The sequence below is a fragment of the Lygodium microphyllum genome, chromosome 14 (genome assembly GCF_053477565.2).
Source record: "Lygodium microphyllum isolate KBCC chromosome 14, Lygodium_microphyllum_v1.1.10, whole genome shotgun sequence".
In the NCBI taxonomy this organism is placed as follows: domain Eukaryota; kingdom Viridiplantae; phylum Streptophyta; class Polypodiopsida; order Schizaeales; family Lygodiaceae; genus Lygodium; species Lygodium microphyllum.
This window is the reverse complement of record NC_141148.1, coordinates 15556480-15571017: the sequence shown is the minus strand read 5'-3', so window position 1 is coordinate 15571017 and position 14538 is coordinate 15556480. Positions and strand designations below refer to the sequence as shown.

The 14538-nt window shown below is 43.3% G+C and overlaps 1 protein-coding gene across 2 annotated transcripts in view; it reads right to left on the bottom strand.

Moving 5' to 3' along the window:
• TSBTYPE2 (tryptophan synthase beta type 2) overlaps window positions 1-7894 on the bottom strand; it is a 35145-nt gene extending 27251 nt beyond the window's left edge. The window contains exon 1 of one of the 2 annotated variants that reach the window (XM_087692397.1): window positions 7589-7894. In XM_087692397.1, coding sequence (XP_087548523.1) covers window positions 7589-7664 — 76 coding nt within the window. In that variant the 5' untranslated portion in view covers window positions 7665-7894. The other variant, XM_087692398.1, reaches the window with a different exon arrangement.
• Window positions 7895-14538: the final 6644 nt, after the last annotated feature.

Genomic DNA, 14538 nt, shown 5'->3' with positions numbered 1-14538 from the left:
GGGGCGAGAGTCTACTCTTCGGTGGGAGGAGTTGGTTCCTATGGTCTTGGACCAAGAGGAACAGTTAAAGGGACAGAATGCTTCCAAGACGGAGGCGTTGACAGGTCAAGCCTCTCAGAAGAAGGGGAAGGACCAAAAGAAGAAGAAGGGGGATAACAAGTCCAAGAAGAACAAGGAGAAGGACAAGGACAAAGACTCCACATGCCATATTTGTGGAAAGACTGGCCATTGGAAGAAGGATTGCCCTGACAAAGACTCGAAGGACACCAAGAAGAAGGAAACCAAGGATTCTGGAGCGGTGGCTACACCCTCATCAGCTGCATTTCTACATCTAGTTGTCATTGAGGATGCTTCACCGAATGCTTCTGATGCTGCGATGGCGGCTTCCCAATCTCGAGAGTGGATTATTGATAGTGGTGCCTCACGGCACATGACTCCTTCATCAGATGGTGTTGCCCAGCTGCAACCTTCGCGTGGGCAGGTTCTCATTGGAGACAGCTCTTCAGTTTCTATTGCAGGTCGGGGTAAGATGCAGCTTATTCCGGATGGACGAGGTGGCACCCATACTTCAGAGGTTTTGCATGTACCAGGCTTGGGGTACCATCTCCTTTCAGTCCATAAGATTTGTTCCCTTGGTCTTCTGGTGGAGTTTGACAGTTCTACAGTGCGAGTCCTTGATCCTGAATCGAAGAAGGTTCTATCATCTGGATATGAGGAGAACGGCATTTACAAACTGAAGTCTTCCACTGCCCTCTCTACTCTTCTTCTTACCTCACAGTCACAGTCTGAATTATGGCATGCTAGGTTTGGTCACCTGAACTATGACTATCTTCGAAAGGCGTCTCGGGGACAGCTTGTTCGAGGGTTGCCAAATATAGTGGTGAGCCAGCAGCCATGTGTCTCCTGCATAAGGGGGAAGCAGCATAGGGATGCCATTCCCCACACCGCTTCGCGGCGGTCTACTTCACCGATGGAGTTAGTATCTACGGATCTATGTGGCCCTATGAGGAATGAGTCCCTGCGTGGGAGCTCGTACTTCATGCTGATCGTGGATGACTATAGCAGGATGACATGGGCCTACTTTTTGGCACTAAAATCAGAAGCTTTCTCGCACTTTAAGGATTGGCTTCTCTTTGAGGAGAACCAATCAGGCCGGAAGTTGAAGACCTTGCGATCCGACAAGGGAGGTGAATTTGTCTCTAATGAATTTGCTCGGTTTTGTGCAGATAGAGGAATTCACCAGGAGTTTGCCAATACGAATACTCCACAAGAAAATGGTATTCTCGAACGGAAGAACCGCAGTGTGATCGAGATGGCGCGCACCATGATGGAGCACCGACAGACCCCCCAGGTTCTGTGGGCCGAGGCTGTGGCTACTACAGTCCACATTCTTAACCGATCTCCTACTTCGGCCGTGGAAGGGATGACTCCATTTGAGGCGTATTTTGGGTCGAAGCCAGATGTCTCTTACTTTCGGGTCTTTGGGTGTGATGCCTATGTTCACATTCCCAAAGCTCACCGTGACAAATTCGAAGCGGCTTCCCGCAAACAGGTATTTGTTGGCTACAGCTCCCAGTCCCAAGGCTACCGACTGTATGATCCCGTCAAGCAGGATGTATATACTAGCCGTGATGTGCGGTTTGTGGAGGTTCCGGCTTCTTCAACGGGTGAGGAGCATCCCGTTCTTGGAGATCCAGGGGAGAGTTTGGCTCCTTCTACAGTTCCACTGGAGCCTGTGCCGTTTGATTATGATTCTGTTTCTGACACAGAGTCTACTGTTCCACCGGGTCCTTCTGAGGAGTTACCACTGGTGGACATTCCAGAGTCTTCTACTGATGGAGAACGACGAGGGGAGGTTCGCCCTCCTCCTCGCTGGGCCCGTGACACACTCCGTGATTCAGGGATCGAGGGGGTTCCTGAGGAGTGGGGACCGCAGGATGGTCCGCGGCGGTCACGGAGGCACCAGGCGCATTCTTCGGAGCTTGTGTGCTCCAATTATTGTTTGATGTCCCGAGTTATGCAGGATCGAGAGCCCACCTCCGTGAAGGAGGCTTTACAGTCCGCCCCATGGAAGAAAGCTATGGAAGCTGAGTTGGAGGCTATTGAGAGGAATGGCACTTGGTCACTTGTGCCACGCCCCCCGAAGAAGAAGGTGATTGGAGTCAAGTGGGTCTTCAAGACCAAATATCTCAGTGATGGTACTTTGGATAAGCACAAGGCTCGCCTTGTTGCTAAGGGTTTTGCCCAGCGCCCAGGGATTGACTGTCATGACACCTTTGCCCCTACAGCTCATATGGCAACCATTAGAGCTCTTCTTGCTTTGGCTGGCCATAGGAGATGGCCTGTTTATCAGCTGGATGTGAAGTCGGCCTTCCTGAATGGTGATTTGAAGGAGGAGATCTACGTTGAGCAGCCTCCTGGCTTTGGTTCTTCAGATGGGAAAGTCTACAGGTTGAAGAAGGCCCTGTATGGTCTCAAGCAGGCCCCGCAAGCTTGGAACGAGAAGATTGATTCGTTCCTCCAATCTCAGTTGGGATATCGGCGGTCCAAGGCCGATCCGCAGCTGTATGTTCACACTTCCGAGGATGGTTGTGTGCTGTTTGTATTATATGTTGATGATTTGATTGTCACAGGTGATGATGCACAGCAGGTCCAGGAGACAAAGTCAGCTTTACATCGGACGTTCGAGATGACGGATTTGGAGCTACTCCATTTCTTTTTAGGACATGAGATTTTTCAGTCTCAGAGGGGGATCTTTCTCTCCCAACAGAGATATGTACAGGAGCTCTTGGTGTCTTTTGAGATGGAAGATTGTCGGGCCCTCTCTACTCCTATGGATCCGAACTGGAAGGCCACTTCCCACTCAGCTTCTCCTTTGGCGGATGCTTCCCGCTATCGACAGTTGATAGGGTCTTTGATTTGGCTTCTCAACACCAGGGTTGATCTATGTTTTGCTGTTGGGCTCTTGGCAGGGTTCATGAGTGAACCTAAGACGGTGCATTGGCAGGCTGCTCAGAGGATACTTCGGTATCTAAGGGGGACGTCTGATTTGGGGATTCATTACCCCGCAGGGACAGATGGGTCAGATCTTGTACTTGCAGGTTGGAGCGACTCAGATTGGGCCGGTGACGTGGACCACAGGCGGTCTACAACAGGTTACTGTTTTACTTTGGGTGCAGGTGTTATTTCTTGGAGTAGCAAGAAGCAGCCCACGGTAGCCCTTTCGTCTACTGAGGCGGAGTATCGGGCCGCGTCTTCCACCACATGCGAGGTTGTGTGGCTTCGGAGATTGTTGGAGGAGCTTGGGTGCCCCCAGACTCGTCCTACATTGCTGCGATGTGACAATGAGAGTTGCATTGCCTTGGCAAGGAACCCTGTTTTTCATGCCCGGACGAAGCACATTGAGATCCAGTACCACTTCATCCGAGAAAAGCTTCTGGATGAGACCATCACTGTGGAGTATTGCAAGACGGAGGATAATCTTGCGGATTTGTTTACGAAGGCGCTTCCTCAGGCTCTACTTCGGCAACATTCCAGATCCCTCAGGCTTCTGCCCTGTCCAGGCTCTGAGAGGGGGTGTCAGAGATCATAGCCTGTTTTCAGGCAGCAGCTGCACAGTCCAACTGCACAGTCGGACTGTGCAGTCGGACTGCCACGTGGCAGTCCGACTGCCTGCAACCGATTTTTATCAGGCTGCGCCCTATTTTGGCGCCCCATTCCAGGCAGTTTTTCGCCTATTTATTGCTGACGTTTTCAGCAGTCTGGCGATCATTCTCTGTCGCAGATTACAGACCGGTGCCGTGCAGATCTCTGTCTCTGTTCGCAGATTTCAGACAGCAGACAGTGCAGACTGCAGCAGACTTCGAGGTGGACAGCAGGTCGCATCGTCGAGGTGGAGACACGCAGTCCAGCGCACTGCGCCCGTGTATATCTTTGTATTCAGCATTCTTTATACAGCAGATCTTCAGTGTACACTGTCTCTTTCTCTCCCTTCTCTCTCTGCGTTCTCTCTCTCTCAGTCCTACGCTTCCGCACCGCTGCACTCTGACAACTACTACATGCCCATTACATTATTTGGAGTTGGATGCTACTAAGCCTTGCTTTGGCTTGACATTTGATTGCTCGGAGCTTACTTTCGCTATTTCTCGGCTTGCCAGAGTTACAGTTTGGATGTACTTGGATGTCTATGGATGCTATGGACGGATGCTACACGGCCTATATGCTCATGAGGTCTTATTAATGCTTGATCTTGGATCTTCTGCAATTGGTACTATCATATGCCCTTGTTGACCTTCTTTGCTTGATATTTACGCCTTTTGTGCCAGTGGAAGCGTCTTGATATGCTTAACAGGCGGTTTATGCTACTTGAGCATTCGGATCCTTGAGACTGGGATCTTCACTTGGATGTTGCATGGTTGATATATGGTAGTCCTCACAAATGTACTTAGGCTGATCTGGACTTTACACTCCCTGAAATTTGTTGATTCTCCTCTCTAAGACTTTGAATGGCTTGAAGGATAGCACTCGACTGATCCATTGAGATTCTAAGAAAAATATGCTCAAGCACTCAATGCAAGGGCTGAAAACAAACAAACTTATAATTGTAAGCACTACCAGTGTTGGGGTGAGGACCGAGCCAAAGCTTTGATACCCATGTAAACGCCCCGAACAATGTAATATGCTTAACAATTATGAAATTCGCTTGTTTTCGAGATTTAATATAAAAGAGAACGAACACTTAAAGCTGAAAATGAAAATTACTCACAAAATTACAGCCATGAAAATGTAAAAGTCATGGAGACAAGATTGAGGGTTGAAGATGGGCAAACCCCCCTCCCCCCCCCCCCCCGAAGGAATGTATTTTTGCTCAACCCAAGTCCCTTAGGGAAGAGCTCAGTTACAATCAACCTGAGAGTGAGGAGAAGTAATTCTCACTCTCACAAGATCATGCAAAGATGTACAAACACACATGCATTATCTATTATGCAATGATAAGAACTGATTTCTTTCCAGTATGAGAAAAGAAAGAGGAAAAATCAGCCTTTCTCCATCATTGATCAGTAGTACATGGATAGGGCTTGCTTCTTGTTGCTAAAATGGAAGAAAGAGCTCGAGAAGGAGGTGCTGTAATGAATTTACAGGCTTGCTGTCCTGTAAAACAGCAGTGATAGAAGAGGGAATATGGAGGAATTTGATAATGGAGAAGTGGGGGATGATGATGGGGATGGATGGGACCAGTTTCTGGCTATCTGTGGTGGGTGCTATACATGAGTTCACAGCAAAGAAAAATGATGCTGAATGAAGAAAAACGAGCTCTTATTTATAGGAGAGAGAAGAGCTAGTACAAAAGGGGAAAGTGGAGTAGCACAAGACAAGTGTCCAGCCACATGTCATGAGATGTGACAAGTGGTGGCACACTTGAAAACTTGTGTGATAAGTGTCTTGACACTTGTCTCGATACTTGTCTCTTCTCTATGGTCTTTCTTTTTGGGCTGAATATTGTCAAGAATAGAAACAACCAAATTTAGTAAGCACAGTCAGAGTACAGAATTTACTATTTTTAGAATGACATCCCTATTTTTTAGGACTAGCATTTTTAGGCTAATTTGAGGCTCCTAAAATTTAGGGACCCCCCCAATATGGGTGTCATATGAAAGCTTTGTCCATGTACATTGCAAAAACGGTATCAGAATCTTCAGATGACTTTCCTATGCAAAGAAATGTGCATTTCAAGCTTTCAGCCCATACATGCACATTGTACAAGCATTTCATAATCATGGTATCTTGTTGATTGTAACTGTCTGTTCTGGCAGATCTAGCCCACACTTCAAGGCATCAATCCTTTCTGCGTGCGAGTCTAACCCTGATATGCGTGAGTTCTGGTCGGCGCCCAATCGGCCATATAGGTGGAAGTGTGAACTATCTTTTCTCTAACCCACCGCGTGGGTCCACCATAACCTGTGACCACTCATCAGTGGCTAGCTCCAATGCACTTTTCTTTATATCTAATTAGTGCAAAGGAAACAAATTTAATAAATCATTATATATACAAATTAATGAAAAAGGATACAAATTCTGTTTCTATAGAGTTGTGACAACCCATCATTTTCTAACATACATGGCATGTGCAAGACTAGAAGGCAGAGATAGAAACATCTCAATTCTAGGATGTAAAAAGTTTCATCAATTTTAGATTCCAGCTTCTAATGGGCCTTCCCTTTAACAAAAGTAAATATTTAGCTTAAAGCTAAGATTCAGCTCGTTGGCACTAAAGCTATGACAGTCAAACAAAAAAATGGGAAAAACTTTTAGAAGGTAGCAATAAGACCATACATGCAATCTCTTAGTACTACAATAGTCTAACTGCACCCATCAATTTCTAGCATAAGATGGTTGGAGCAAGACTAGAAGGCAAAATCACAATGCTCAAAATGTTCCACAATTTGGAACTGTTGCATGCCTTTCCAATAGCTATCGCAAATAATCCCCTTTTCTATCCATCCCCAACACCTCCAAAATATATTGCATTTAATATCTACAAATGCAAAATGTTCTGGTTCCTGCTAGAATGGCCCAAGACACATCACTTCAGCTCAAAATTGCTCAAAATATCATTATTTATAAGAAAAGGTAAAGCCAAATTTTTTTTGGGCCGGTAAAAACAAGATTAGAAACTTCAACACAAGAATATTGTCGATTGTTTGTTTGTTTTTTGGTTTGATAAATACGCTTGCAAGCCCGATACATCAAATGATAGTTTCCTACTGTTTCCGGAAAAATCTTTTGAACAAGGGGTCGAATCATGTCAATAGAAGCATCTCTAGCGGCATCCCTAGTGTTTTATGTCTACACGTGTTGAGAACTTATAGTAATTAATCCTACATGCCAAGCCTCAATCTCTCTTAGATAATGCTTATCGCTTGTACAAGCTGGCAAAATGCACGTTACCAGAGTCCAGAATTTCCAGGCGTACAGCAGCAATAAAAGTCAACGTTTGTTCATAATAGAAGGGTTGGCTGGCCATCGCTTAGGTCCTAGTCCGCTCAACAATGAATAAAACTAGGTCGCTCGTTCTTGGGTATTTCTGGTCCAATAATGATACCCTTCATCCACTCCAGGACCTATACGTCTAGAAGTAAGAGCTGATAACTTGGACATAATGTTCACAAACTCAGCAGCATGTGCAAAATCCAAAACCACTGCCACTTTATCACGAGTGAAAAATCTCACAATATTGAAACTCTGGTTCCTATGTTAGACCACGTCTATACACAAAGCAAAATACAAAAGCCGAACATCAACATACATGGTCGTTCGGTTTGTGCGTTCTAGAATCACATGCCGAAGGTTGTTGGACATGCAATCACGGCCTCTTATCGCTTATACCCAGGGGATTTGGAGGATCTCAAAGCTCTGGGGCGTCCAGGGTTTTATTAGCATGATCTGATTCCCAGACAACAGGCGGAATGAATGGTTCCAGGAATGAACTAAAGCACACTGCCCTTGCCAATGGAGATAAGATTGGTCACCGTGCTTCCTAAGCCGCATATCTAGAGAAAGACAGCAGGATAGGAAAGGCAGACCTCACCTCTCCGTAACATAAGAGGTATTCCATCTGTTGTTCTATGTTGAAAGGAGAACGGGACAGCAACACCAATGGCCATGGATACCTCCTCCTCCTCCTCCTCCTCCTCCTCCTTGCACGTTGGTACTTTCTCCTTTTTTCTTTTTTTCGTAAAACGTTGGTACCTTCTCTCACTCTCATCTCTTTATTCTTTGTACGTGTTGGCCTCCAGATGGCAAAACACGATTTCCATCAGCGAAGGTGGCGTACCCTGTGCACACTGCACCGTCCTTCCATAACGATTTACCCGTGCGCATCTCACTAAACCTAAACCCCTCACTTAAGTGAACCCGCTCGGGAGTCCGCGCTACGTAGTAAAAGAGGTTTCCCCACGGACCGTTTTTGAAACCGTGATCTTTTGTCACTCACTATATGGACTTGTGCTGGTCAATTGACTTGCATGTGTCCCAACTCTAAGATACCTCTTACAGCAGCTTCTCATGCAGCTCCTTGCAACATCGCTGAAAAGGAACAAAACTGTTGTGCATTCCTTCACCTTCCCATAAGCTTAGAAACTGGCTAGAGCAACAGTAAGTTGTAGGTAGAGCGGGGGAAAAAAAAGTACACAAGGAAAAATCTCGATAGATCCCTTAGTTTCCATATCTATTGTCTTTGCTTGCATGATGAGTTTCGTCATTCACGGTTCAATTCGTGTGTTTCAAAACTTATCCTCGCTTTTGGAGGGATCTAGTGAAAAGGTCTTGTATTGAAATCTTTCAAACCTATCACTGTCTATATCGAAAAAAGGGGGACTTTGCAAAGTGCATGGATCCCTCAAAAAATGAGGGATCCATTGATCATAGTAAATCTAGGTGTTTTTTTATTATTGGTGTGCTCCTCGTTTCTCTCATCTCAAGTTTGACATTTCTCTCACCTCCCCCAATATAGTCATGCTTTCTCTCTCCTCTAAATGTGTTTCTGTCACCTCCCAAATGTTGTTTTGCTCGCTAGTAGTGGATCCTACTCAATGCTAAAGACTTGTGCATCACCTCATTTCTTTGTCAACCTCCTTGTTGCTCATGTATAGGTTAATTGACGTGCACATGGCAAGGCTCTTACATTCGCCCATCTATACTTATATCTATCAATATTGATATGTATATTTATCTATATCTATCTATTTTATATATTTATGTTTATACTATCTTGTATTTTGGAATGTTCCAAGGCTAGTGTAGATCCTAGGCGGCATATGTAGAGTGATTCCAAGCCTTCTCTACATTTTATTCTCTCTCTCTCTCTCTCTCTCTCTCTCTCTCTCTCTCTCTCTCTCTCTCTCTCAGGGAGATGGGCTTTCTTCATCTCTCTCTCTCTCTCTCTCTCTCTCTCTCTCTCTCTCTCTCTCTCTCTCTCTCTCTCTCTCTCTCAGGGAGATGGGCTTTCTTCATCTCTCTCTCTCTCTCTCTCTCTCTCTCTCTCTCTCTCTCTCTCTCTCTCTCTCTCTCTCTCTCTCTCTCTCTCTCTCTCTCTCTCTCTCTCTCTCTCTCTCTCTCTCTCTCTCTCTCTCTCTCTCTCTCTCTCAGGGAGATGGGCTTTCTTCATACAAAAGCTTTCCTAAAGGTGTACCGCTATCATCGATGAAGATCACTATAGCTTTGGGATCATGTGATGGCCTTGAAATCCAGCTTCCAAAGGAAAGCCTTGCCCATTACAAAGCTGGACTCTCTCATAAGGCCATCCTCCTTTGTCAAGCATGAGACATTAAAGGTGAAATTTGGATCATGTAGCCTCACACTAGTTGCTAGCAAAGTTTAGCTCCACAAAGCCCCTTCTCAACTTTGTAGAGAACAAAATTTAGAGAGGGTTTGGAATCACTACATATGCCACCTAGAATCAAGGCTAGCCTTAAAACATTCAAAAATAACCCGTTGCGTCTTGTTAGCACAATTAACATTGGCAATGTCTTTCTATTATTGCAAGGGGTGTGAGACATTGAAGGATGCATTTAGGATGCCTATAATGGGATAGACCTTTTGAGGATCTATTTAGGCTAATAAGGTTACCATCAAAATGAGACTTTTGGATCCACCTAGGCTAATGGGACTATCATTAAAGATCGACCTCTTGGATCCGTATTTTTTCTACTAGAGATCACATTTGTTTGTAACACATATATTCTTATGTATGTTATTGCAAATATTGATATTATGTGTACGACAAATTTTCTCCCTTCATCTAAATGTTTTTTAATAATGCGGTTTAAGATTGTATTAACAAAAAAGAATGGAATATTTATAATGCCTCTAATAGGGCAATTTCCAAGGGGGGAGAGCCTTAAGTCTTAGACAAAAGTCTATAAAAGACCTTAAAGGCCTTATCAAATACAAAGCAGCCACAAAGGGCTAACAAAATGTCCTTTCTAATTCTAGCCCACAACTGACCTAACTCACTAGTTCCCTTTCTTCTACCAAAAATGACCTCATTCCTATCATCCATATTTGTTGTAGGGTTACAGCCCTAACCACATTCCAAAGTTTTAATGTCTGCTCATCCTTTTTTCCTCCATCGCCAAAAAGGACAAGCTTGGTGTCATGATGTTCATAAAAACCTACCTTCTTGATCCACCTCTTAACCTTACTCTAGATACCTCTCACTTCCCTACAATCCTATAAGAGATGCTTAGTGGAATCATTAGCTCTTTTGTAGAGAAAACAAAGTGGCAAAACATTCATCAATCTGTTGAGTTTCTTCTTCGTAGGGACCTTATTCATAACAACCTTCCATAGAAAGAAAATCACCTTTTTGGAAGGCATGGCCCTCTAGGTTCTTTGCGCTCATTTAATCTAAGTCCTCCTTCTTGTGCACGAGTACCACCTCCTCCAGCTTTCAGCAACTCATATGATATGCCCATAATCCTTCTTGACTATGTCCCTACTACCCCCTACATTTGGCCAATAGTTTATCTTTTTGGGATACCATGTACTTGGTGATATTTCCACTACCAGCTTTCTTTGAGTAGGCCACGAATCCTTAATCCTTCCCATCACTTCATATGGGAATCTCTTCTCAATTTGCAGACAACTCAAATTTAACACCCATCTCATCCAGATGAATAATGCTCATTGAGAGACAAGGTCCCACAGGTCCATCCACCTCAACATACCTCCATGAGAGCCAATCTTCTAGCAACTTGTCATTTCTCTTGAATGGGCCTATATGGCGGATCATAGGTATCCTTGAAGGTCCAAATGACCTGCTCAAGTGAAGTATCTAAGAGAGATGCATTTGATAGACTTCGGATCAAGCTTAGTGCATTTGTCTTTGAGAATATGGCAGAAAGCCTCGTATCCAAAGACACATAAGTGCACATATGAAGGAGGTTTACCAGATCATATCTCTTTCATAACTCTACTGCCAAGAGTAGTACATAGGGATCTCTTAATCAAAGGAAATACACTAGCAATTGCAATAGTAACTACCTCAGTATAAAAGTACTGTGGTAAGCCTACCTAACAAACTTACTACAAACTCTTTTCTAAATAGTCATATTCATATACTATGCAATACCATTCTAGGGTGGGGTGTAGGGGACAATCAATTGACACTTAATACTCCTCTCATCACACAAAACTACTAAAAATCCTTAGAGACATATTCACCCCCACTGTTAGACCTTAGGCTGTTTAGCCTATTATACCCAAATTAGTTTGCAACCGTAGCAAGAAAACACCTTTGACTTGTGCTTAATAGAATAGGTCCAAACTTTATGTGAATAATAATCAATAAATGTGACAAAATCATTAGAATTGCCTAATGATTGATAGGGCATGGGACCACATTGTCATGAAGGAAAATACAACATTAATATTTGCACCTTGGATTAATTCCAGCCTTTGTAAATTTAGCTCTAGCCTATGTGTACATGTGTGAACAACCCTTAAGTTTGGAAGAGGGTTAGAATAAAAGGGACTAGAGGCCAAAGGCAAGACATCTTTTGATCATTCAATAATCTTGGCTTTACCATTTTCTTGGAGTTAGCTTCTTCTTAGCCTATGAAGCACTCAGCCATGGCCGTCATGTATTCTTGAATCCGCAACCATTAATACATGATGAGGGTGTCTTGGTGCAATAGATTTGTTAATTCTTTGTTGTATCTTAGTTAATTTTCAATTTCAGTTAGATTTCATTCCATGGTTGATTGCTTTCATTACATTGGTATCAGAGCCATAGCTTAGATCCTTGCAGAAGTCATTTTCAAGTACTAGATTCAGTTTCCTAGGCTAGAGAGAGCAAACCATAGTTAGGAATTTGAGTGACAGGACTTGACAGGACATGAAGGCTTCAAACCGGAGTTACATGTGAAAGTCTACTACAAACAGGGATGAAGATGGTGATTCTTGGCATTAATAATGGAAGAAATGGAGGGCTCCAGCCAAAATAGCAGGAGGTGATCAAGATCTGAGCCAAAAATTGGGGTAAGTGGACAAACTAATGGTTACAGGACACTTTGACTGTGGTTACTTTTGAGAAGGAAGGGTTTCTTCTTCTCTTTCCTCATTCCTTCAAGCTGCCATACAAACTGCCATGGACATTTCTTCTCAAATCTTCTTCCCACGACCTCTAATGCTCAAATGGCTTATGTAAGAGTGTAGTATGGGTCTTAAGCTACCTATTGAGTACCTACATGCTTCATATCCACCACGTTTTCATCACGTGATGTAAGAGGATGTACAGTAGCAGTTTGCGCTGTTTTTACAGCCCCCCCCCCCCCCCCCTTCTTGATCAGCAAACGTGAGGCAATCAGAGCTTGTACTCTTCATGGGATGATCAAATGGAGTGCAACTATGAGTATACATCATCTTCTACTTGATCCTTCACTCCTTTTGGAAGATGGGAGCTTTCTCAAACCCTAGGTATGGAGTTTTATGACAGTTTTGGACAGCACTCAAATTTCTCAAATTTCTTCATCAAGATCAAAGGGTTTTTGCTCTATTATACTCCCTGAGGCTTCTACATATATCCTAGTACCAACGTTGATTGATCTTGAAGCTTGAAGCTTTGATGGAGCTTGGATATGGAGATTGCAAACTCTATGTATAACAGTTAGGGACAGCATTAAAGATTCCTGAAATTTTTAAAGCAATTCATGGGGCTTTTGTGGGCAAAGCACCTCTGAAGCTTCCTCAACCATTTTCCCTCAAGAATCCATCAACATTGACTGACATTGAAGGAGATTGAAGCCAATGGAGGTCTAGGTGTTCAATGGACAGCATGAAGCTTTCATGGCATTAAATTTTGGCATTCCCTCTCAAATTTCGGGATCTCTTGGACACATTGAAGGCCTCTCTATTACCTATTGCAACCTACTTCAAGTAGAGAAGGTAATTGGTCTTCATCAACCCTCATTTGGAGCATTCATGGAGTCATGGAGCTTTCATGGGATTAATGAAGCTGAAGCTTATCAAGGAAGGGATTATTCTTGAAAATTGAAGATCTCTTGGACTGATTTTAGAAGGATTATCAAGCTCAACTCACCTGTGTCAAGCATTATGGATTGAAGGTCATTCCATCAACAATACTCTTCTCCAATCAATCAAATGAGGTACTCTAATCACTCTTAATTTCTCTTTACATCCAATTGCTGATCTCATTTCCAATTGTTGAAGAGAAATAAGAGGATTAATGAAGCTTTCATTCATAGCCTAATGCATTACATGAAGCCTATAGGTTATGTCAGTCATTGTCTTTACTAAACCTCTTCAATTTACTGAAATGGCCATCTCTAAATGTCTCAAACTTTTCCTTAAAGAATGAGCATTACCCATCTACTTTCATTCACTGAAACCAGTAATTTCTTGAGCTTCATTACTCAATCTTTATTGCCTAACCCTGACATGAAATTGATTGCCTATTTTGCCTCTTGATCATAAGAAAATCATTACCCAATTGGTAAGTGAGAAAAGCTTTATAAGCAGTGAGTCACTGCTGAGGTAAATACCTCTCCATTTCTCATTTACATTTCAACCTTTTCAATTCCAATCTTGCATATCATGAAAAGGGCAAATGAAAGGCAATTGTATTTCATTCCTATTCCATGCATATCATACTGATTTTTAGAGCTAGAATTCACTTGCCATGTACTTGCCCACGAGGAAAAGTGGATGCCAGGCGAGTCGTAGGACAAAAGAGAGGTGACCCTCCCCTACCGACGAGGACCTTGAAGGGGAGCGCAACCCGGCCCGAGAGGGAACTTTGCAAACCCCTCGGGTCTCGGATCCCACGTATTTTCAAGTTTAGGTGTAGGTACAAATCTCAAAGGCACTTGAAATCAGCCTACAACATGAGTTATGGGCAGTGAGTTCTTGAGATATTGGCAAATGTATGGTACTCATGAATGTATGGCAAATGTATGAAGACATATGGCTACAGTAAAATGTATGCATCCTAAGGTAAAGACACTATGGTTCAGCATTAAAGTTTGGAACAGAGTATGTATACATATCCTCATTAAAGATTGCAGTCTACATTGAGTTAGACAGCCATTTTACTGGTTACAGAGGTCATTTTCAGTATGGGCAGACGTATGAGACTCTCCTACAGGGTTATGAAGTTGGTACATGCTTGGTATTGATGGTACAAGCCATTAATTGACTACAACAGGGTATTCACTGCCTGCAGGAATTTTCAGATAGCAACAGAAAATCCCTTACAGAAATTTCAGTACTCATCCATTTTCTGCACTTGATAGATCGTTGGATAGAGGGCTCTTCAAGCTTTGAACAGAGCCAAAGACCTCGTAATTTGGAGCTCTAGAAGTGAAGATAATCAAGTTTTTCTACTGCAGGAAATTCAGGACAGAAATCAACCCATGGCTAGGAATAAGAAGAGAGACCCTGTTTTGGATACTATCAATGAAGAATTGAAGGAATATCAACAGGAAAGGGATGAACATCAACAGGAAAGGGGTGAACGTG